This window comes from Heteronotia binoei, chromosome 14 (assembly GCF_032191835.1).
Source record: "Heteronotia binoei isolate CCM8104 ecotype False Entrance Well chromosome 14, APGP_CSIRO_Hbin_v1, whole genome shotgun sequence".
NCBI classification, from domain to species: Eukaryota; Metazoa; Chordata; class Lepidosauria; order Squamata; family Gekkonidae; genus Heteronotia; species Heteronotia binoei.
In genome coordinates this window covers 69,622,312-69,643,041 of record NC_083236.1, presented here as the reverse complement: position 1 = coordinate 69,643,041, position 20,730 = coordinate 69,622,312, and the positions used below count along the sequence as shown (strand labels likewise).

The window sequence follows — 20,730 nt, the reverse complement described above, 5'->3', positions numbered from 1 at the left end:
CTGGCAGTGGCTCTCCAAGGTGACACACAGAGGTCTTTCCATCACCTCCTACCTGATCCTTTTAAGGAGGAGATTGGATTCGTATCAGCTCCTCACTTGGAGTCTCAGAGTGGTTTACAATCTCCTTCAGTTTGGTGTAGTGGTTAAGTGTGCAGACTCTTATCTGGGAGAACCAGGTTGGATTCCTCGCTTCTCCACTTGTACCTGCTGGAATGGCCTTGGGTCAGCCATAGCTCTCGTAGGAGTTGTCGTTGAAAGGGCAGCTTCTGGGAGAGCCCTCTCAACCCCACCCACTTCACAGGGTGTCTGTTGTGGGGGGAGAAGATAAAGGCAATTGTAAGCCGCTCTGAGACTTTGATTTAGGGAGAAGGGTGGGATATAAATCTGAAGTCGTCTTCTTCCCTTCCTCTTCCCACAATGGATACCCTGTGAGGCAGGTGGGGCTGAGAGAGCACTGAGAGAACTGCTCTTCAGAGAACAGCTCTGAGAGAGCCGTGACGGACCCAAAATCACCCAACAGCTGCATGTGGAAGGAGTGGGGAATCAAACCCATTTGTCCAGATTAGAGTCCTCTTAACCACTACACCAAACTGGTTTTAACTGGAGATGCTGGGGATTGAACTTGGAGACCTTCTGCATGCCAAGCAGAGGCTCCTCCACTGAGCCACAGCCCCTCCTTGTACTCTCCTGGAATACAGAAGACCATTTGGGTGGAGGGAAAAAGACTATTGGAGTATCAAAACACAGCTAGACTGCTCTGAACGGTGCAGGGAGACCTGGTCACAAGGATGTGTCGCAAGCCGCATGTGAGAGTTTGGAAAGATCTGTGGCCGTTCCCGGGCTCCTCCTGCTAAAGCTCCTGGGTTATGTTGAACATGTATGAACATATGAAGCTGCCTTATACTGAATCAGACTCTTGGTCCATCAAAGTCAGTATTGTCTTCTCAGACTGGCAGTGGCTCTCCAGGGTCTCAAGCTGAGGTTTTTCACACCTATTTGCCTGGACCCCTTTTTTGGAGATGCCGGGGATTGAACCTGGGACCTTCTGCTTCCCAAGCAGATGCTCTACCACTGAGCCACCGTCCCTCCCCTCCACGTTCCTCCACAAAGATGTATTTCTGGATCAGTGAGTTGCTACTGTGGTGCAAATATACTTTGACCGATTTCCCACTCCCCTTCCGCCGCTCTCATGTTCCTCTTCTCAGCGGGCTTCCTTCCGATTTCATACTCTCTGCCCCGGGGCTGCAAGTAACGTTGGCGTTTTTGTGCGACACGGAAACCGGTTTTTAGAGGCTTCTGTCCGCTGCGGGAAGACGCCGATGTTACTTGCAGCCCCGGGGCAGAGAGTGTGAAATCAGAAGGAAGCCCCACGGAGAAGAGGAACGTGAGAGCGGCGGAAGGGGAGTGGGAAATCAGCCTTAGATAATTCCAGATTATCACACCTTCCCTTTCTAAAGTCTGCTTTGGAGCTCTTTCATCACTGGATCCCAGGCCTCTGGGCATGCAGCATTCATTGCCCTCTGTTTGAGCTTCGACCTGAATCCTATTGACAAGGAAATGCATACAGTATTGCCCCGACCACATTTGATATAGGAAAGATATGGACTAATCTGAAGTGTGTTTACTGTGTAGAAAAGCCATCACGGTGCGGCATGAATCTGGCCACAACCTTACAAGCCTTCAGCTTTCAATAAGTTTATTTTTACATTGCATGGCAGGGCTTGAGAAAGCAGAACACAACACACAACCACCAAACAATACTGTACAAGGGTGGATCTTTTGGGGCAGAAGAGGGTATGTAGAAGGTGACGGAGCTTCAACAAACCTGCACCATCATGGACGTCACCATGTTGTCAAAAGCCCTTGAAAGGAGGAGAGGCAGTGTTAATGAGGCAAGAAAAGACACACCCACTTCCCAAGAAAAAAGAGGGGTCTCTGCCATAGGTGTTCCTGCTCCACGGGCAGAGTAGCGATGTGCTTGGCGCTGCAGGAATCACAGAATCATAGAGCTGGAAGGGACCTCCAGGGTCATCTAGTCCAGGGGTGGCCAACGGTAGCTCTCCAGATGTTTTTTGCCTACAGCTCCCATCAGCCCCAGCCAGCATGGCCAATGGCTGGGGCTGATGGGAGTTGTAGGCAAAAAACATCTGGAGGGCTACCGTTGGCCACCCCTGATCTAGTCCAACTCCCTGCACAATGCAGGAAACTCACAAATGCCTCCCCCTAAATTCACAGGATCTTCATTGCTGTCAGATGGCCATCTAGCCTCTGCTTCAAAACCTCCAAGGAAGGAGAGCCCACCACCTCCCGAGGAAGCCTCTTCCACTGAGGAACCGCTCTAACAGTCAGGAAGTTCTTTCAAATGTTGAGCCAGAAACTCTTCTGATTTAATTTCAACCCACTGGTTCTGGTCCTACCTTCTGGGGCCACATAAAACAATTCCACACCATCCTCTGTATGACAGCCCTTCAAGTACTTGAAGATGGTGATCCTATCTCCTCTCAGCCGCCTCCTCTCCAGGCTAAACATGCCCAGCTCCTTCAGCCTTTCCTCATAGGACACAGGAAGATTTAATAGTGCAGACACTCAGGACAGTGTGTGGCAAAACAGAGGCCAATACTTGCCCCTTCCACCGCACTTTGGCTGGCACGTTTCTGTAGCATGTGCACGGTACGGCGAAGACAGCTGTCACTCTTTGCAGGGTCAAACGTGACCCATGGGATCAGCAGAGGTTTATAAGTATGTTGCTAAATCCCACTGGTAGGAATCCAATAGTCTGCCTTCAGATGACAACCAAGACTTTGTCAGCTGCAAGGGACCAAGGAAGATTCAAAGAGAAGAAGATATTGCAGGGGTGGCCAACAGTAGCTCTCCAGATGTTGTTTTGCCTTCAACTCCCATCAGCCCCAGCCATTGGCCATGCTGGCTGGGGCTGATGGAAGTTGTAGGCAAAAAACATCTGGAGAGCTACCGTTGGCCACCCCTGAATTGGATTTATATTCCGGCCTCCCCTCCGAATCTCAGAGTGGCCTACAATCTCCTTTATCTTCCTCCCCTGCAACAGCCACCCTGTGAGATAGGTGGGGCTGAGAGGGCTCTCACAGCAGCTGCCCTTTCAAGGACAACCTCTGCCAGAGCTCTGGCTGACCCAAAGCCATTCTAGCAGCTGCAAGCAGAGGAGTAGGGAATCAAACTCGGTTCTCCCAGATAAGAGTCTGCACACTTAACCACTACACCAAACTACACTGAGGTAGGTGCTCCCTTCCCCCTTACCTGGACTGGATTTGGTCCCCAGGGTTATAAAATGGGTTGCAGATGACATCTGTGTAAGAATTATGCAGCTTTCGGAACATCTAAAAGGGGAAACACATTTGAGCTGTTACAGTCACACGGGGGCCTCTTGGTCCTGGACAAGTGGAAATAAGCAACATCCTGATCTCCCAGGCGTTGCGCTGCTCCCCCCTCCCCCACTTACACTCCGAATTTCATTGTCTCGGAGAGCCGTGTTGGAGGAATCCACCACCATCACAAACTTGACTTTGGAGTTTGTCACGTAGCCGTATCTGCTCAGCTGGTCAAGAAATACATCTGCTGCCGATTGTAGGAAGCCAAATATTGTGTGTCCTTGCTTACCCAGCTGAAACTGGATTTAGATGAAATGGAGGGAGCTGGCTTTCTTCCCCCGTTCCCATTCTATGGGCACAAATGTAGCCAAAGCGCTTACAATGTCTGCTGATTTTGATTTCTGGGCTTCAGCGGCACTAAATTCCAAGCACTTTAACTAGCTGGCTGAAGAAACTGCACACAGTGTCAGCTATTAAGCCCCTGGAACAGTTGGGTGCTGACAGGAACACTGCTTAGTTCCATGCTAAACGTAACTGGGAACAGAATTTCTGAAAGATGCAGAGCCGCGGCACAGTTCTGTCTTGCTGCCATGAAGACAAGTTTTGTCTTGCTGCCATGAAGTCTGGCCAATTATTGTGTCTGACCAAGGGAGCTCAGACTGTTGAAGACTTATACCCTGAAACTCTTCTTGGTCTCTAAGTTGTTCCTGGATTCAATCTAACTGTTCAACTGCAGACCAACATGGCTATCCTCTGGAAAAAAAAAATTATATTGATCGTCTTAACTCATGCTGAAGGTAGATCTGAGCCCAGCAGCAACGCAGAGACCCACAAGATGTTCCAGGTGCCTGTCTTCAAGAGTGAACACTCCCTTCATCAGATCCCTTGACAAAATCTTGTCGGTCTCTAATTGTGCTCCTGAACTCTTCTACTACAGCCCAGCACAACTGTCCTCTGAAATTCTCATTCTAAGGCAGGGCTGGCCAAACGGTGGCTTGGGAGCCACATGTGGCTCTTGCACACATATTGTGTGGCTCTTGAAGTCCCTCCCACCCCATTGGCTGGCTTGGAGAAGACATTTGTCTCTTTAAATCACTTCTCCAAGCCAAGCCAGCCAGCAGCTCGGAGAACATATTTTTAAGTTAAAATTGCTTTCTTTCCACCTCTGCCTTCCCCAATCCTCCTTCCTTCCTTTCCTTCCTTCCAGCTCTCAGACATCTGACGTTCATGTCTTCCAACTCTCAGACATCTGACATTTATTCTATGTGGCTCTTGCGTTAAGCAAGTTTGGCCACCCCTCGCCTAAAGGAACTATCCAAAAAAGGATCCTCCTGCCCACACAGGCCAGGTCTGCAAGATACACTTTGTAGTCTTCCGTTGGGTACAGCAACCCCAGGTAGAGCTCTCTCTGGTCCACAAGAGCCTTCCCCATGGCTGAAATCTTCTCATCCACAACGTCGAGGGAGGTGTGCACGGTGTAGTGGAACTTGAGTTCATTTTCCGTTGGGGTGCTCTTAATGTACAACGGATAATTCTAGAGAGAAAAACAAAAAGCCCCTGCATTGCAAAGGGATCCGGAGGGTTTTCTAGTTCTAAGCAACAGTATCTCAGATAAACCTCAGTGCAGGAGAGAAACGTCCACTGCGGGGTGACACGATCGAGGTTTACAAGATTCTGCACGGGATAGAGAAGGTAGAGAAAGAAGGACTTTTCTCCCTTTCTCACAATACAAGAACTCGTGGGCATTCAATGAAATTGCTGAGCAGTCAGGATAAAACGGATAAAAGGAAGTACTTCTTCACCCAAAGAATGATTAACACATGGAATCCACCGCCACAGGAGGCGGTGGCGGCTACAAACATAGACAGCTTCACAAGGGGATTGGATAAACATCTGGAGCAGAGGTCCATCAGTGGCTCTTAGCCACAGCGTATTGTTGGAACTCTCTGTCTGGGGCAGGGATGCTCTGTATTCTTGATGCTTGGGGGGTGGGGCAACAGTGGGAGGGCTTCTGGTTTCCTGGCCCCACTGATGGTGGTGCCTGGGTTTTTTGGCCACTCTGTGACACAGAGTGTTGGACTGGATGGGCCATCGGCCTGACCCAACAGAGCTTCTCTTATGTTCTTATGTCTGGGGCAAGGGATGCTCTGTATTCTTGGTGCTTGGAGGGGGCAACAGTGGGAGGGCTTCTAGTGTCCTGGCCTACTGATGGACCTCCTGATGGCACCTGGTTTATTTGGCCACTGTGTTGGACTGGATGGGCCATTGGCCTGATCCAACATGGCTTCTCTGATGTTCTCATGAGAGGGCAGGCTTTGAGGAGGGGAGTGACTTCAAGCAGGGTTCAATGCCATAGAGTTCATTTTCTCCAGGGAAGCTGATCTCGGCAGGGGTGGAATTCTAGCAGGAGCTTCTTTGAATACTAGCCCCTTCCCTCCCCCCCCCCCCCCGATGAAGCCAATCCTCCAAGAGCTTACAAAAAAGAGCCTCGAAAACTCTTGGGAGGATTGGCTACGTCAGGGAGGTGTGGCCTAATATGCAAAGGAGCTCCTGCTAGAATTCCACCCCTGGATCTCTACCAGCTGGAGATCAGTTGGGAAAGCGGAAGATCTCCAGGCCCCACCTGGAGGCTGGCAACCCTAATTCAGGGGCCCATCTGGCTGCCCACCGCTGGAAACTGGGCTCTGGGCTGACCCAGCAGGGCTCCTCCGGGTCTCCCTTCCCAGGGAATTGCGGGACCTTCTGCATCTCCGCCCCCTCCCCCCAGTTTCTCCGTCGCCCCCTCCCCAGGCGCCGCCCCCTCCCCCCGGGGGTCCCTCCCCCACCTCCTTGGCGATCACGGCGATGCAAACCGCCATCTTGGATCCTGGCGGGCTGCCTCTCTTCTCCCTCCCGCGCAGCCGCCCTAGCCGCTGTTGTGGCCACGTGACCCAAAGGCTCACGTGACGCGGAACCGCTTCTTGGCCGTGCTCGAGTCTGTTCTGCCTCCACAAAGGTAGGGGAGTAAAGCGGGTCATTTTTAAAAACACTTCCGGTTTCCATTCGGACGCCCCCATGCGTGGGGCTGGGAAGAATCCCGCGAAACGAGGTAGGGGAGAAACAGCTATTCTGTCTGTATCTCCGTTTCTTGCTTTTTCCATTTCTAAATCTCTAATATGGTATTCCCTCCTCCGGTCTCCTTACATGGGCTGCCCCGCACGTTCGAACGAGATCCGGAAGTTTAAAACACAATACTTCCGCGGAGCCCTTTGGTATTTCCTCGTCCCTTTCTCTCCTTCAGGCGCCCTCCCTGCCGGTGGTCTGGCGCCTGGCCTGGTCCCGTTGCCATGGCGACGAGGCGGCGGTGGCCGTTGCTGCTGGCTCTGTGCGGCCTAGTCGGGGGGCTGAGCCCGGCGGGGGCCGCCAACGCCACGGGGAGCCCCCCCAACCTGGTGGTGCTGCTGATGGACGACGTGAGCCCCGCGGGGAGGCCGGCGGGAGAGGCTGGGGGCGGGTGAGGGCATGGAGGCTGCAGGGGGCATGCAGAGGTAGACTGCCTCTGGAAGTGGAGGCTCCACTTCCAGAATAGGATTGCCAGCCTCCAGGTGGGGCCTGGAGATCTAGAACGGCAGTTGAGCTCTGTGTATGGGGTTGCCAGCCTCCAGGTGGGGCCTGGAGATCTTCTGGAATGGCAGTTGAGCTCTGTGTATGGGGTTGCCAGTCTCCAGGTGGGGCCTGGAGATCTTCTGGAATGGCAGTTAAGCTCTGTGTACGGGGTTGCCAGTCTCCAGGTGGGGCCTGGAGATCTTCTGGAATGGCAGTTGAGCTCTGTGTATGGGGTTGCCAGTCTCCAGGTGGGGCCTGGAGATCTTCTGGAATGGCAGTTGAGCTCTGTGTATGGGGTTGCCAGTCTCCAGGTGGGGCCTGGAGATCTTCTGGAATGGCAGTTGAGCTCTGTGTATGGGGTTGCCAGTCTCCAGGTGGGGCCTGGAGATCTTCTGGAATGGCAGTTGAGCTCTGTGTATGGGGTTGCCAGTCTCCAGGTGGGGCCTGGAGATCTTCTGGAATGGCAGTAGAGCTCTGTGTACAGGGTTGGCAGTCTCCAGGTGGGGCCTGGAGATCTCCCACTTGCCAACTGATCTCCAGCTGGCAGACATCAGCTCCCTTCGATAAACTGGCTGCTTGGGGGGATGGCTTCTAGGGCGTGGCGCCATACTGTGAGCTAGCTCACACTAACTGCTCACACACAGGAAAGCGAAATTGTAACAGGTAACAAAGGGAGGGCAGAACTGCTCAATTCCTACTTTTCCTCAGTCTTCTCTTCTGAGGGAAACGGTGCTCAACATGGCGAAAACAGAACACATAAGGAGGGTATGAAGTTTCAACATAGAATCAGCATAGGGGTAGTACATAAGAACATAAGAGAAGCCATGTTGGATCAGGCCAACGGCCCATCCAGTCCAACACTCTGTGTCACACAGTGGCAAAAAAATTTTTATATATACAAACACACTGTGGCTAATAGCCACTGATGGACCTGTGCTCCATATTTTTATCTAAACCCTCTTGAAGGTGGCTATACTTGTGGCCGCCGCCACCTCCTTTGGCAGTGAATTCCACATGTTAATCACCCTTTGGGTGAAGAAGGACTTCCTTTTATCCGTTTTAACCTGTCTGCTCAGCAATTTCATCGAATGCCCACGAGTTCTTGTATTGTGAGAAACGGAGAAAAGGACTTCTTTCTCTACTTTCTCCATCCCATGCATTATCTTGTAAACCTCTATCTTTTCTTTAAATGAAACTAAATCCTCAGGGCTAGATGAATTGCATCCAAGGGTTCTAAAAGAGCTTGCAGATGTAATTTCTGAGCCTCTGGCTATTATTTTTGGTGCCGGAAGATTGGAGGCAGGCGAATGTTGTCCCTATCCAAGAAGGGGGAAAAAGAGGATCCGGGTAACTACCGACCTGTCAGCTTGACGTCTATTCCTGGAAAAGTTTTAGAACAAATCATCAGTAGGTCCTGGAACATTTAGAAAGAATAGATGCAATTACTAAGAGCCAGCATGGGTTTCTCAAGAACAAGTCATGTCAAACTAACCTGATCTCTTTTTTTGAGAAAGTGGCTACCTTGCTGGATCAGGGCAATGCTGTAGACGTCATTTATCTTGATTTCAGTAAGACTTTTGATAAGGTTCCACATACTATTCTTGTTGAGATGTTGGTAAAATGTGGTTTGGATCCTGTTACCGGTACCAAAGAGTGTTTGTGAATGGTTCCTCATCCTCTTGGAGAGGAGTAACAAGTGGAGTGCCTCAAGGATCTGTCCTGGGACCTGTTTTGTTCAACATCTTTATCAATGATTTGGATGAAAGAATAGAGGGAATGCTTATTAAATTTGCCAATGATACTAAATTGGGAGAGTTTGCAAATACAGTAGAAGACAGAAACAGAATACAGGATGACCTTGACAGGCTGGAAAACTGGGCGAAAGCCAATAAAATGAATTTTAACAGGGATAAATGTAAAGTTCTGCAATTCGGTAGGAAAAATCGCATGCATAGTTATAGGATGGGAGAGACTTGTCTTAGCAGTAGTATATACGAAAAGGATCTAGGGGTCTTAGTGGATCATACGCTGAACATGAGTCAACAGTGTGATGCGGTGGCTAAAAAGGCAAATGCAATTTTGGGCTGCATCAACAGAAGTATAGTGTCCAGATCACGTAATGTGATGGTATCACTTTATTCTGCTCTGGTAAGACCTCACCTGGAGTATTGTGTTCAGTTTTGGGCACCACATTTTAAGCAGGATATAGACAAGCTGGAACGGGTCCAGAGGAGGGTGACAAAGATGGTGAGGGGTCTGGAGACCAAATCCTATGAGGAAAGGTTGAAGGAGCTGGGCATGTTTAGCCTGGAGAGGAGACGGCTGAGAGGTGATATGATCACCATCTTCAAGTACTTGAAGCACTGTCATATAGAGGATGGTGTGGAATTGTTTTCTGTGGTCCCAGAAGGTAGGACCAGAACCAATGGGTTGAAATTAAATCAAAAGAGTTTCCGGCTCAACATTAAGAAGAACTTCCTGACTGTTAGAGCGATTCCTCAGTGGAACAGGCTTCCTCCTCAGGAGGTGGTGGGCTCTCCTTCCTTGGAGGTTTTTCAACAGAGGCTAGATGGCCATTTGACAGTGATGAAGAGCCTGTGAATTTGGGGTAGGTATTTGTAGGTTTCCTGCATTGTGCCAGGGGTTGGACTAGATGACCCTGGAGGTCCCTTCCAACTCTATAATTCTATTATTCTAACTCAGCTTAGAGGGAACATTGGTCATGCCTGCTAATTTACTAACTTGATTCACAAAAATAGGAAACCTCTGTGAATGAGACCGTAAGAAATATAAAAGTGGCAGGGGAAGTCATCACAATGTAATCAATATAAGTTTCTTTATTCCAAACACTCCAGTTAAAATATGTCAGAAAATTAAATTCATCTCATGGGTCTGCAGCAATGGGTCACTGACTCATTTCCTACATAGATGCACTCTGAAAGGTTCCAAAACAGTACACAGTTTCCTCACAAAAGAATTTCATACCAAGCTCATTCTCAGTTTATAGTCCTTGAAATTATCTCTTCACTATAACGAGGAACAACTATCAAGAGTCCAAACAAATTCACAGAAAGCCTGTTTACGCTCTCTGGTGTACCACGTTTCGGTGTTTTTGTCAAGACTGTTGCTTTTAAATGGAACCCATAAATCCTGAATTACACAAGGGGCAACAGCTTGCTCTCAATGAGGGAAAGAAACTGGTGTTATTGATTAGATTCTGTCAGTTTCCCATAACTTGCTAAATCAAGGCAGCAGCTGGTCTAGCAATGTGGCCCTGAGAACAATCAGCTGTCATTCAAGGGATGCAAGCCATAAGCCCTTCTCAGGCAAGCTGCTCTCACTCAGCCTCAGCCACACCCCAAAACTGAAATATGGGGGTAATGCTGGCCTGCCTTGCAGGACTATTGTAAAGATTGCGACACCTAATAAGCTGCGTGATGTGCTTTGAAATCATGCAGACCTCTGGAACTGCCTTATACTAAGAATAACTAAGAAGGTTCCTGCTGGATAGACCAGGGCCTCCCTGTAGTTCAGCATCTTGCCTCACACAACTGGCCAGACAAATGCTCCTGGGAGGCCTACATGTTGCCACTCTCCAGCTCTGGATTCCAGATGTTTACTGTAGAGGTTCCATTTTGTAGAACAAAATCAGAGTCCGACGGCACCTTTAAGACCTGCAAAGTTTTATTCAGGGTGTGAGCTTTTGTGTGCATGCACGCCTCATCAGAAAAACTGGAATGAAATATACCAGTCCATACGTATAAGGCAAAGGCTGAGAAGCAAACTAGCACGCACAAGCATACAATATAAGGAAATATTTTAACAGATGCAAACAGGAATAACAAGCTAAGTTTATAAGGTCATGATTGTTTAGATTTAATTCCAGGGGAAAGCCAGTGAGGCGACGTAAAGAGGTCAGAAATGGTGATAGAAGTGAAAATGTATCTACCTGACTCTGCCATCACACACCAATCACCTGTTAGGGTTCCATTTTGTAATCATGGCTGCAACCTGTTCAGCAGCGCTTTTAAAGTTTTGAAATGCTTTTCGTCCTCCAAAGAGGGACTGCTAACGGACGGGCAGTTAGGGGCAACTCAGAGACGCCTCAGAAACCGACTTGGAAAAACCTATCCAAATGAACAGCATATCTGCTGCCTGCCCCCAGTCCGTACTCACCCCATCCTCAGAGCGGCTTAAAAAGCTGGCTTGTTTTGTTAATATATTGATTTCAAGTGCATGGGCGTGTGAGCGCTCATGCACAAAACCAATAAACAAATGGGGGAAAAGAAACCCAAACCAACCTCCAGGGATGGCACACAGCAGCCGTCTGATCGTGCCGAGTCACCCCTGGGATGGGATAGGAGGAACGGCTTGCGGGGGAGTGTGTGGACAGTTCGGGATGGTTCTTTCTGAGCCGGCCCAATTTGGGACACCTCCCATGTGCCCCCCAATGCCCATCTGTTAGCAGCCATGGTGTGTAAAAGTTGCATGAAACAACCAGTGCAGTGCAGTGACCCTGAAAACCTGTCACCAGGTCTCAGGTGGTAGCATCTGATGTTCCCAAACAGGTATCTCTAGACTGTGTGGTGCATCGTTTTACTGTTTCCTGAGTAAGAAACGAATCTCATTCTTTTTGATGTGAGAAAGTAAAAGGGGCAACCTTGGGGGAGGCCACATCTGTCCACTTCAGCCGCTGAGAATTTAGCCCACGCCCACTCCTCTCTTCTCGTGGTCACGCTAGTTTGGAATCGGCTCTTCTGCAAAAAGAGAGAATGCACATGCGTGGTGCTTTACAGAGTGACATGGGCAAAACTACAAGTCCTTGCCTCTGAGAGCTTGCAGTCTGCATTCCAAGAGAAGGATGGAGTCGTTATCAGCCTTTGGGGGCCTCAGAGATGCCCCTTGACATCTTGGAACCCAGGGCTGATTTCACCTGCATCCTCCTCATTTGGCACTTGGCTTGTCGCTGCATGTACGAACCGCCCTTCCCTCTAAAAGTGTGTGCATGGTTATGTCAAGCAGCGCAACAGCCCTGTGGGGCTTTTGCTGTGGTTGCTGATTTGCACGTGCAAGTTCCTTGAGATGGACATCACCTTGGGTAAATTCAGAGTGAATGGAGGCTGCTGAGCTACAAGGGTGTTGTACCCAGGCTTTGGCAAAAGGTATGCGCTAGCTCTCTTGTGGTCTGGAGAGGAGGTGGCAGAAAGCTTCTGTTCCCTGTGGAAAAGGTTTCGGTTCCAGTGTGGTGAGGAAGACACTTTTCTTTAAAAATGGGGGCACTTCTTAACTTCTAAAATGCCTGGAAATGGAAAGCGGTTCTGGTTGTTTGCTCACAAGCATGTGTAGCTGTTTGTAGCAAGAGAGAAGCACTCTTGTGGTTCCTGCATACTGTGTTTCAAGGATGACCGCAGGACCTGGGGTCTGGCCCTGGGCTGACAGCTCTGTGGGACTTATTGCTCGAGTTATAGGCTTTCCTCTCAAGTTGTGAAGACTGGAAGCATTTTTCTTGAGGGGCAGGCGGGCTGCTAATGGCTGTCAGTGAAACATGTTTCCTGGTACTGGAAGGACACTTGGAATTACTGGAATGTTGTGGTTTAATGCAGAAAAGCTGCCTTGAAATGGAGCCCCTTTGATTCAGGGTATGCTAGTCTGCGCTTTGTCAAAGAATTTGGGGGCAGGGAGCGGTTGGAACTGATGGGAACAGAGGAGGATGCGGTAATACAGCAACTGTTCCCCTTGGGGGTCAGAAGTTGCGCGGAGGACAGGCCTGATGTGTAGGTTGTCCAGGAAACCCCTCCGTCTTCCCTGTGGGGGCTATGGGAAAAGGAACTGAAAATAAAATGGCTAATTACAATAATATTGTAATGCTCTTCTGCAGATTGATGACGAGGCCTCCTTTAGAGTACTGTGTGCAGCTCTGGTGACATATCTCAAAAAGGATGTTGCGGAGCTGGAAAAAGTACAAGAGAGGATAGCCAAGAGGATTAAAGGGCTGGCGTGCTTTCCTATGTGGAAAGGCCAGAGAGAGCCTGGAACTTTTCAGCCTGGGAAAAAAAGATGGCCAGAGGGAGACACGATAGAGATTCATAAAATTATCAGAGGATGGAAAAAGTAGATATAGACCGCGTTTTCTCCTTCTCCTGTAATTCTAGAATGCAGGGGTATTCAGATCCAAGCAGGCAGCCGTGTTGGTCTGAAACAGTTGAACAAAGTAGGAGTCAAGTTGCACCTTTAAGACCAACAACGTTTTATTCAGAACGTAAGCTTTTGCACGCAGGCATACTTCTTCAGACGAGGGGATAAGGGAGATATCCCCTCGTCTGGAGAAGTCTGCATGCATACGAAAGCTTACGTTCTGAATAAAACTTTGTCGGTCTTAAAGGTGCAACTTGACCCCTGCTTTGTTCAGGGGTTCTCAGTGATGTTTTTGGGAAACACAGGTTCAAGACAGACAAAAGGAAGTAATTCAGTTGTGAAATTCAGTTGTGAAATTAACTGTCAGTGAACATAATGATGGCTGCAAGCTTAGGGCTTTACAAGGTGGTCAGACAGAGTTGTGGGAGGAGAGAGGTCCATCAGTGGCCACTAGCCATAATCAGTAAAGGGAGCCTCCACTTCCAGAGGCAGTCAACCTCTGAATCCCAGTGCCGAGAGGGACTATCAGGGGAAGGCCTCAGCCTCAATGCGGTTTGTTTGGCCCTCTGGGGCTGCTGGCTGGCCACTGTGTAAGGCAGGATGCTGGACTAGATGGACCACTGGTCTGGTCCAGCAGGACTGTTTGTATGCGCCATCAACAAATACTCAGATTCAGCACGGTGTTTTGAAAGAACCGCACAGCCTGTTTTCCTGTTCTGTTTCCTTCTCAGCAATAAATTTGCTTCCCTTTAGTGTCAGATTCAACTCAAGATCTTTGCAGATATCACTGCGAAGGCCAAAAGGCCCCTGTTGTACTACCAAAGGTTTCAGATTAGAAGCCAGACTCGGCCTCGTGACTGGAGTGAGCGGTCCTGCCTTCTAGTATTGGGGGTGGGGGGATGCTTTTGCCTGGCAAATCCTCTTGCGATTAATGAATGTTTGAACGGATTGGTAGCTTAGCAGCTAGGAGACTGCACCGCAGGACAGGTTGCCCCTGATTTAAATCTCCCTGCTCCCAAGAAGAGATGAGACGGTCTTCAGCATGCCTTGCTGTTTTGCTGGTTCCTCCCCCCCTCCCCCCCAGACCTCTTCTACATAACATAATGGGCCCTGTCTGCAGCATTCGGAGCTGATGGCTTCTGGCCTTCCTTAGCATTTCCTACTTCTTTCCTCTGCTGCCTTAGACTTCTTAGTAGAACCCAGAGGACAGGATGGCTGGGCTATATTTGGTAGAATTTATCTATTATATATTTGTACAATTCACTTTGTTTATATCCCACTATAACCATGTAATGCAATGGTCGCCTATTGGCCGCCTTTTTCCGTAACTGAGCAAGGACGTATCATGATATTAGTCACTTCGCGGGTCCTGTTGATAGCTAATGAGGGGATCACTGCTGAACAGATGTCTCCCCCAAAGACTCAGGCACCGAAGATCGAAACAATCAACCACAGTCCTTTATTTACAGATAGGCTTGAACTGGGGGCGATGGGATGTTTATACAGAGGATAGTTTGTGTCTTCTTATGAATAACAGTTTCTATCCAGGCTTGACATATATGTAGGCTTGACACCTTCAGTAGGGCACTGAGGTTTTTCAGGGTTCACAGTCCTTTTATTATTCCCTTCTCCAAAACTTTACTCAGGCTGGCCTTTTGGGCTTTATGTGCCTGGTCCCTGGAGTCATCTGGTGTGACAGCCCCCAGCTCTCCCTCCGCCACCTTATAAGTTCTTAGGAGCAGTGTAAAATATGTCTGTGACCACTCTTGTCTTCCACCTTGACACTCTCTTGTCACCCTCCTCTTTCTCTAAGGGCACCCGCGACCAAGAGATATGCCCTCCACAGACACCTGGCTGATTTCACCGAGCCGACCGAGAGCTTCCCTCCCCACGAAGTCTCCTTCACGGCACTCTGTCTCCAACTCCCCGTTTTTGACCGTTTTCTGACCACTCCAGACCTGAGAGTTCTGAGCGCACCTGGCCCCCACCCTCGGGTCACATGACTCAGTGCTCTTTGAGTCCTCAGCTACTACTTTAACCCTTTGATTCCGTCACACCCACCTTTCTCCCCAGGGGGGACCCACAGCATTACCCTTTAACCACAGCACACTTCAGTTACCCATCCAGCCCCTCTTCTTTCTCTCTTCATAGGCCTTAATTTTAAATCACAGCAAAATACATATCAAAAGGTAAAGGTAGTCCCTTGTGCAAGCACCGAATTGTTACTAACCCATGGAGTGATAAGAACATAAGAGAAGCCATGTTGGATCAGCCCAATGGCCCATCACTCTGTATTACACAGTCCAACACTCTGTATTACGCAGTAGCCAAAAACCCCCAAGTGTCATCAGGAGGTCCACCAGTGGGGCTAGAAGCCCAAGAAGTGATGTTGTATCACAACATTTTCACTGCAGTCTTTTTTACAGGGTGGTTTGCCATCGCCTTCCCCAGTCATCTACACTTTTCCCCCAGCAAGCTGGGGACTCATTTGACCCACTTCGGAAGGATGGAAGGCTGAGTCAACCTTGAGCTTCCATTGGGACCAAACTCAGGTTGTGAGCAGAGCTTAGACTGCAGTACTGCAGCTTACCACTCTGCACCACAGGGCTTTTCAAGCAAAAAATACATATCAACCCCACACTGAATCGCAGAAATAAAAAAACACTCAAAAGATTTACTTACTGAAACACCACCTAAACAAATACTGTGTCGCAGCCCTCTTTGTGGGGAGAATAACACAGTCTGACCTCACAAGGCTGTTGTAAGGTTTACAACAAGGGGATTCTTGTCGGACACTTTGAATATGCAAGAAGTGCCAGGTAAACGCTAAGCAGTATTATCTCTGGCTTCCGGAAACCTTCTCCTGGGCCTCTCCCATATGTTGGTTATCCCTTCTCTGTATTCCTGCTGGAGGGCGGAGGATGCTGTGCGTTTTGTGCAGGCATAAAATTTAGCAAAGTAGAGCCACTGTCTGAGGCCTGGGTCTATTCATGGGCACTTGTCGCAATTGTGATTCATCAGCCATTTTCGGCAAATTATTCCATTGCTCAGCCGACCCAAACTGTTAGGAAAACGATTCCTAATGTGTCTCTTGAATTTCCTGTTTTTTAGTTTCAGGCCATTACTTCTTGCACCCCCATTTTGGGTGGCCTGAAATTGGTGGTGTAATTTTTTCTTTAAAAAGAGCTCCTGTAGATATAAGTGTTCCTTATGCCACAAAAAGGTTCTCTCTCTCTCTTTTTCTCTTGTGATTTCTGATTATGTTCAGTAGGGAGGGGTCTGAAAAAGTTGAGGTGGCATTGGGGTCCAGAATGGTTTGGCGGCCAGGTGCCGATTCTCAAACTGTGGGACGTTCCCTCGCGTTTGCCCCATGACGGGTGGGTTCACGCAACTGCCACAAAGCAAACAGCATGCTTCCAGCAAGGCATAATTTGCCTTTCGTATTAATTTGCCCGGGATGGAGCGGCAGCCACTGCATAAGTTGTTTTTAAAAGGGATTAGAAGAATTTGCCCTTTCCGTTCCGTGCTCGAAAGCAAGCTGTCTCCTGATCCCGGAGGCTCTTACGGGTGGAGGCTGGTCTAGGTGGACCTTTGGACCAACTTGATCACGGTTGGTCTCTTCCTTGGCTCTTTTGCAATGGTCAGCAGGAGATGGACTTTGTGGAGCTGATGCTGGTACTGAACAAGACTTGCCGACTCCCAGCTCCTTGTGCGGACATTGCCTTGCCAGGAATGACTGAGTTACGATTTTCTGCAAGCTTCTTCCCCTTCTCAGCTTCCTCCCCCTTAAACGGTATTGTCTTCCTGCCAGTGGAGTTGACAGCAGTTGCTCCTCTCTGAAGCCGGGAGCACTGGCAGTAATTTGTGGGGGAGTGGGGAGGGGGTAGGATGCTTAGCTCCTTCTTCGAGGAGCCCCACAGCCAAGCTTTGCAAGTAGCCAAATGAGAAAAATGTCTGCTTATTCTCCAGGCTGTGTTGTTATGTCAGTTACAAGGCAAGATGATTAATTACCTTTTATTTCTCGTGGGTGGATTCTTCCTGCAGATGGGATGGGGTGACTTAGGTGTGTTTGGGCATCCTTCCAAAGAAACCCCGAATTTAGACCAGATGGCTTCCGAAGGGATGCTTTTCCCAAGCTTCTACACCGCCAATCCTCTCTGTTCTCCATGTGAGTAAAACTCCTCCACGCCCATAAGAAGAGTTGTGCTTGGTTTAAATCTGTCATGGGGTGGCTGCGTGGAAAACCCAACTGTCTTTGTCGTTCCGACACCAAGGTTATGAAACGTTTCACACGTGAGATGTGAAATTCAAAGCAGTAGCAGCTCTGTACTCGAGTGCCAGAGAAACATGTTTCCTGAGATCATGACTGGAACATGACCGAGATCCCAGATGGTGCCTCGGGAAGTGCTTGCTTGTCACCACAGTTATGCACCCAGTAGTTCCTTCCAAGCACTCCTCCAGCCACGTGAATTATTAGTTCTACTAGATAGGAGCCCCGTGGCGCAGAGTGGTAAAGCTGCAGTACTGCAGTCCGAGCTCTCTGCTCTTGACCTGAGTTCGATCCCGGCGAAAGCTGGGTTTTCAGGTAGCTGGCTTGAGGTTGACTCAGCCTTCCATCCTTCCAAGGTTGATAAAAGGAGTCCCCATCTTGCTGGGGGGGGGGGGAAGTGTAGATGACTGGGGAAAGCAATGGCAAACCACCCCGTAAAAGTCTGCCAAGAAAAGCTCCTGATGTGACGTCACCCCATGGGTCAGTAACAACCCGGTGCTGGCACAGGGGACTATCTTTTAGATTGGTTGGGGAGGAAGCAGAGTGGAACTGTTCTGATAGAACGGAACAGGCCAGAAGCGCTCCAAGAAAAGTAAAGCGGCTGTATGATCTATACGTGTATTTTCATCCCCCCCCCCCCCTTTTCCTTCTGCAGCCAGGGCAGCGCTATTAACAGGTCGCCTCCCTATCCGGAATGGTTTCTATACCACAAACGCCCATGCCAGGAATGGTACGTACTTCTTTCCCTTCAAACCACCCTTTAGTTCTGGTGAGCTGGTTCTGGCATTGGCTGGGTTCGTGATCCAAGGGCTCCTGTTAAGCACAACTTTTCGAAGGGGAGGAGTTGTGGCTCGGCGGTAGAGCATTTGCATGCAGAAGGTCCCAGGTTCAATCTCTAGCAAAAAGGGTCAGGTTGAAGGTGACTGAGAAAACTTCTGCCTGAGACCCTGGTGAGCCCCTGTGGGCCCAAGTACATAATAGCGACTGTGAAGAACCAAGGGTCTGATTCCATCTAAGGCAGGGGTGCCAAACTCATGGCCCAAGGGCCGAATCAAGCCCTCGGAGAGATCCTATCAGGCCCCCAAGCAACTGTCATCTGCATCCTTCTCCCTCTCTCTCGCTTCTTTCTGTACCACAGCTTGCTTTGCAAGGCTTGCTCAATTGCACAGGAGCTATAGAGCAAAACCTCTATTTTCTCCGCTGGCTGAGGCTCTTCCCTTGGGGAGCATGGGGGGGGGAGGCAGAGCTTGTTTTTCCAGGCTCTCTCAATCACACAGCAGAGCTACTGAGCCAAGCTTCTCTTCCTTCTGTTGGCTGAGGCTCCCCGCCCCTGCACACCAGTCCCCTGGGAAGGAAGGAAAGAGCCAGAGCTTCCTTTGCCCAGTTCCCTGGATCCCCTGGGGAAAATAAATTGAAAGCACCTTTAAGACCAAGGAGTGCTAACGTTTTAAGCATGTTTTAGGTTTTTTTAAAAAAAATATTTAATTGTGTTTGTCCTGTGTCCTTTATAAAGCTTATATCTCTGCTATCTAATCTGAAATAGGTACGCACATGGCCTGAAATGGCTTGGCCCAACCCAACATGGCCCGGCCCAACAAGGTCTCATTTAGGTCACATCAGGCCCTCATAACAAATGAGTTTGACACCCTTGGTCTAAGGCAGCTCTGTACCTTCTAGGCTGCAGTCCTAGGCACAGTTACTCAGAAGCAAGTCTTACTAAAACCAGCAAAAGCTGCTTCCCAGGGAAGGCTTCATCGGGGCGGTTGTGCAAACAGATTGGCCGGTGTGTGCTGGCCTGTTTGCGGGGACAAGTGTGAGGCTTCTAACTTCCCACACATGCAAAGAAGAGAATATCTCCAAATGTTCATGCCACAGCACGCATACCAGTGCTCAAGTTGTTAATTTGCTTTTTGCGCCTTATGATAAAAGTAGTTGTTTTCTTGGCTGGGTTAATTAGCATTCAGCAAAGGCGGGGGGGGGGGGGAGAGAGTTGCATGTTAATAATGTAGGTTAACAATCTGTTTGAGATCCTGTCTTGGAGAAATATGTTCTTTCTAGTAAGCCAGGCAAGGGCATCTGGAGGGCACCACCAAGCTGTCCTCGAAGAGAGCTCCGCTCCAGCTCTCCTGTCGGGAGGTGCCAGCTTGAGCTGATTGGAGGCCGATCTGGTTGGTGTGAAGCGCTGCTTGTTCCAAAATGGCAGATGCTGGAGGAGACCATATGTTTTAGAGCATGCATTTGCAGCTATGGATTGGTGCACGCTGCGTATTGGCACGCGTGGGTGTTCATCTCTTAGGTGACGGAGGAGGGCTGCTTGTGCGTTAGAAGCACAAGTTAACTACAGAGGAAAGCATCTAGTGATTTAAACAGTTAGTAGCCTTTGACCAAGCCCCCCTGCCCTTTATGTCAGCAGCCTTCAGCCTTTCCCAAGCACTTGTGTTATGGGCTAAGAACATGAGAGGAGCCATGTTGGATCAGTCCAGTGATCCATCTAGCCCATGACTCTGTGTTCACACAGTGGCCAAAACCCAGGTGCCATCATCAGGAGGTCAGCCAGCATGGCCAGAACACGTGTGATGGCACCTAGGGCTCTTATCTGGGAGAACCAGGTTTGATTCCCCATTCCTCCACTTACAGCTGCTGGAATGACCTTGGATGAGCCATAGATCTCACCAGGGCTTTTTTGGGGTCGAAAAAGCCCAGCAGGAACTCATTGCATATTAGGCCACACCCACTGACATCACCATTGTTTCACACAGGGCTTTTTTGTGGGAAAAGCCCAGCATGACTATATTTGCATATTAGGCCACACCCCTGACGCCAAGCCAGCTAGAACTGTGTTCCTGTGAGTTCCTGCTCAAAAAAAGCCCTGGCTATCGCAGGAGTTGTCCTTGAAAGGGCAGCTGCTGTGAGAGCCCTCTCAGCCACACCCACCTCACAGGGAGAGAAGATATAGGAGATTGTAAGCCACTCTGAGTCTCTGATTCAGAGAGAAGGGCAGGGTATAAATCTGCAGTCTTCTTCTTCTTCTTCTTCCAGAAGCCCTTCCCACTGTTGCCCTTCCCCCACCCAAGCACCAAGAATACAGAGCATCACTGCCCAGACACAGTGCTCCATCTATATCTGTTTGCTTGCTTGGGTTGAGGACCCTGGAGCTCATCCGGACAACTGCAGCTGGTCTGACCTGTTTAGCTAATGTGAACACAAGTGGACTACACTGAACTTCTCTAATGCTGTTTGTACATGGAGCAAAATCTTGTCTTGAAGAAGCAGTGTGGTGTGGCTCAGTTTCTAACCACAACGTTTAATGTATGACCAGTTAGAGTCTCTCAGGCTAATGTGGTGTTTTTTTACAGAGAATGTTCTGAGGATGAAGGTTTTGGTTGTGGTAGGATC

At 49.3% G+C, this 20,730-nt stretch overlaps 2 protein-coding genes across 2 annotated transcripts in view; one reads left to right on the top strand and one right to left on the bottom strand.

Moving 5' to 3' along the window:
- Positions 1-1,679: 1,679 nt before the first annotated feature.
- On the bottom strand, positions 1,680-6,321 carry TRAPPC2L (trafficking protein particle complex subunit 2L). Its single transcript, XM_060254172.1, has 5 exons — positions 6,170-6,321; positions 4,706-4,878; positions 3,476-3,563; positions 3,274-3,353; positions 1,680-1,862 (listed from the first exon to the last, which is right to left on the bottom strand). The coding sequence occupies exons 1-5, from the start codon at positions 6,200-6,202 to the stop codon at positions 1,817-1,819; spliced, it is 420 nt and encodes a 139-aa protein (XP_060110155.1). The 5' UTR covers positions 6,203-6,321; the 3' UTR covers positions 1,680-1,816.
- A 316-nt stretch (positions 6,322-6,637) lies between these two features.
- The window catches only part of GALNS (galactosamine (N-acetyl)-6-sulfatase), a 98,083-nt gene continuing 83,990 nt past the window's right edge, over positions 6,638-20,730 (top strand). The window contains 3 exon segments of the mRNA XM_060254243.1: positions 6,638-6,796; positions 17,109-17,232; positions 17,990-18,064. Of these exon segments, the coding sequence (XP_060110226.1) occupies positions 6,671-6,796; positions 17,109-17,232; positions 17,990-18,064 (325 nt within the window). The 5' untranslated portion in view covers positions 6,638-6,670.

Excerpts from the sequence above, each read along its gene's own strand:
- TRAPPC2L (XM_060254172.1), bottom strand. The coding sequence starts at position 6,202 with ATGGCGGTTTGCATCGCCGTGATCGCCAAGGAG. Across the intron at positions 3,354-3,475 it reads GAGACAATGAAATTCGGAGT|ATGTTCCGAAAGCTGCATAA; the intron begins GTAAGTGGGGGA and ends TTCCCCTTTTAG. Across the intron at positions 1,863-3,273 it reads GGGGACCAAATCCAGTCCAG|GGCTTTTGACAACATGGTGA; the intron begins GTAAGGGGGAAG and ends CCTCCTTTCAAG.